Genomic DNA, 1,814 nt, shown 5'->3' on the forward strand with positions numbered 1-1,814 from the left:
GCTGGTCTCAAACTCCTGACCTCGTGATCTGCCTGCCTCGGCCTCCCAAAGTGCTGGGATTACAGGCACAAGCCGCTGCACCCAGCCACTTTCATTTTATTTATTTTTATTCATTTACTTTTTGGAGACAGGGTCTCACCTTGTCACCCAGGTTGGAGTGCAGAGGTGTGATCTCAGCTGACGGCAACCTCCGTCTCCCGGGTTCAAGTGATCCTCCCACCTCAGCCTCACGAGTCCCTGGGAATACAGGTGTCCACGATCACACCCAGCTAACTTTTGTATTTTTCGTAGAGACAGGGCTTTGCCATGTTGTTCAGCCCAGTCTCAAACCCCTGAGCTCCAGTGATCCACCCACTCCAGCCTCCCAAAGTGCTGGTGTTACAGGCATGAGCCAGTGTGCCTGGCCAAGTTTTACTTTTCTAATAAAAAACCATATTAATTTTTTAAAAATAATAGCATGTAAGTTATAACATATAAGAAGAATAATTGAGGCTTGTGTCCAGAACTTGACATTTAAATTTAGGTCGATTCCACATTCTCTGTGATCCCACCGCAGGCCAGACGCTCTGCTAGTTCAGGGGATACTGAGATGAACAAAGGTGGCCCCTGCCCTGCCATAGCGCACTGTTCAACAGGCTCCAGGCCGGTCTCAGTAAATGCTATCATCAAAGTGCAAACCAAGACCTGGGGGAGTGGAAGGAGGAGGTGCAGTGAGAATATCCACAATCCCTCTACCGTAAAAACGGCGAAAGCATACAGATCAATAGACAACCTCTGGACCACGCTGAGTGAGTTTTAATGCAGGATGGAAGCACACAGATGGCTGATCAGGTCTCTCTTTACTGAAACAGAACATGTGCCAAGGTGAGTCCAAGGACCCCTCTGGGAACAGGTGAAGCCCCTCCCCGCATATATGCTCCGGTGGCCGTGAGCGAGGTCCTGTTGCCACATCTAGGGTCAGGGGCTTGGACCGGCTGCCCTTCACGGGAAACTTCTTGGTACCTCTCAGCACAGTAATGCAGCTGCAGTCTGTTGGTGGGGGCCCAGGCCATGGGCAGCACCTTCTTTTGGCGTACGGGACAGGCCTGGCTGCAGCTGATGTCTGTTAGCCTCTCCTGATGCGCAGTAAGGAGACCTGGAAGTGAGGCGCGTGGGCGTGGAGTCGCTGGCGGAGCTGGAGAACAAGGGAGCCAGGTGGTCCTTTCAGCCCCTCTGACCCATGAGCTCGCCATAGGCAGAGGACAGGAAGGGACAGTGGGGCAGAGTGCATGTGGTGGACGGCAACCCTTCCTGGGCCCCTTACATGCTGGACACAGGCTGGTGCTTCACACACATTATGTCATCTAAACCTCACAGAAACCTTATAAAGCAGGTGTTATGATCCTCATTTTATAAGGGATCAAAGTCGCATAGAATAACTTATCCAAGACCACACAGTTGGGAACTAGAATTCACACCCAGATCTAGCTGGTTCCGACGCTCATTGTCTAATTCCTGAGCCCAAACCATGGGCTGCCCCCGGACGAGAACTGACGCCCAACCCTACAGGGCCTGGTGCCTGCGCCTCCGCTGCCCGACCTGCTCCTGATCACCCGGTTTCTTTCCGATTCCTGAAATCATTTCCGGTTTGGGAGCGCAGACCTGAGATTCAAAACTGGCTTCCCGGCTAGATGCAGTGGCTCACGCCAATAATCCCAGTGCTTTGGGAAGCTGAGGCGGGTGGGTCATCTGATGTCAGGAGTTCAAGACCAACCTGACCAACAGGGAGAAACCCCGTCTCTACTAAAAATACAAAAATCAGCCGGGAGTGGTGG

At 52.4% G+C, this 1,814-nt stretch overlaps 1 protein-coding gene across 1 annotated transcript in view; it reads right to left on the reverse strand.

The window, feature by feature from the left end:
• Positions 1-775: 775 nt before the first annotated feature.
• The window catches only part of MUC20 (mucin 20, cell surface associated), a 15,077-nt gene continuing 14,038 nt past the window's right edge, over positions 776-1,814 (reverse strand). Inside the window, exon 4 of the mRNA XM_011978709.1 lies at positions 776-1,174. Coding sequence (XP_011834099.1) covers positions 1,106-1,174 — 69 coding nt within the window. The 3' untranslated portion in view covers positions 776-1,105. The remainder of the gene's footprint in view (positions 1,175-1,814) is intronic.

Source organism: Mandrillus leucophaeus, unplaced genomic scaffold (assembly GCF_000951045.1).
Source record: "Mandrillus leucophaeus isolate KB7577 unplaced genomic scaffold, Mleu.le_1.0 Scaffold199, whole genome shotgun sequence".
In the NCBI taxonomy this organism is placed as follows: domain Eukaryota; kingdom Metazoa; phylum Chordata; class Mammalia; order Primates; family Cercopithecidae; genus Mandrillus; species Mandrillus leucophaeus.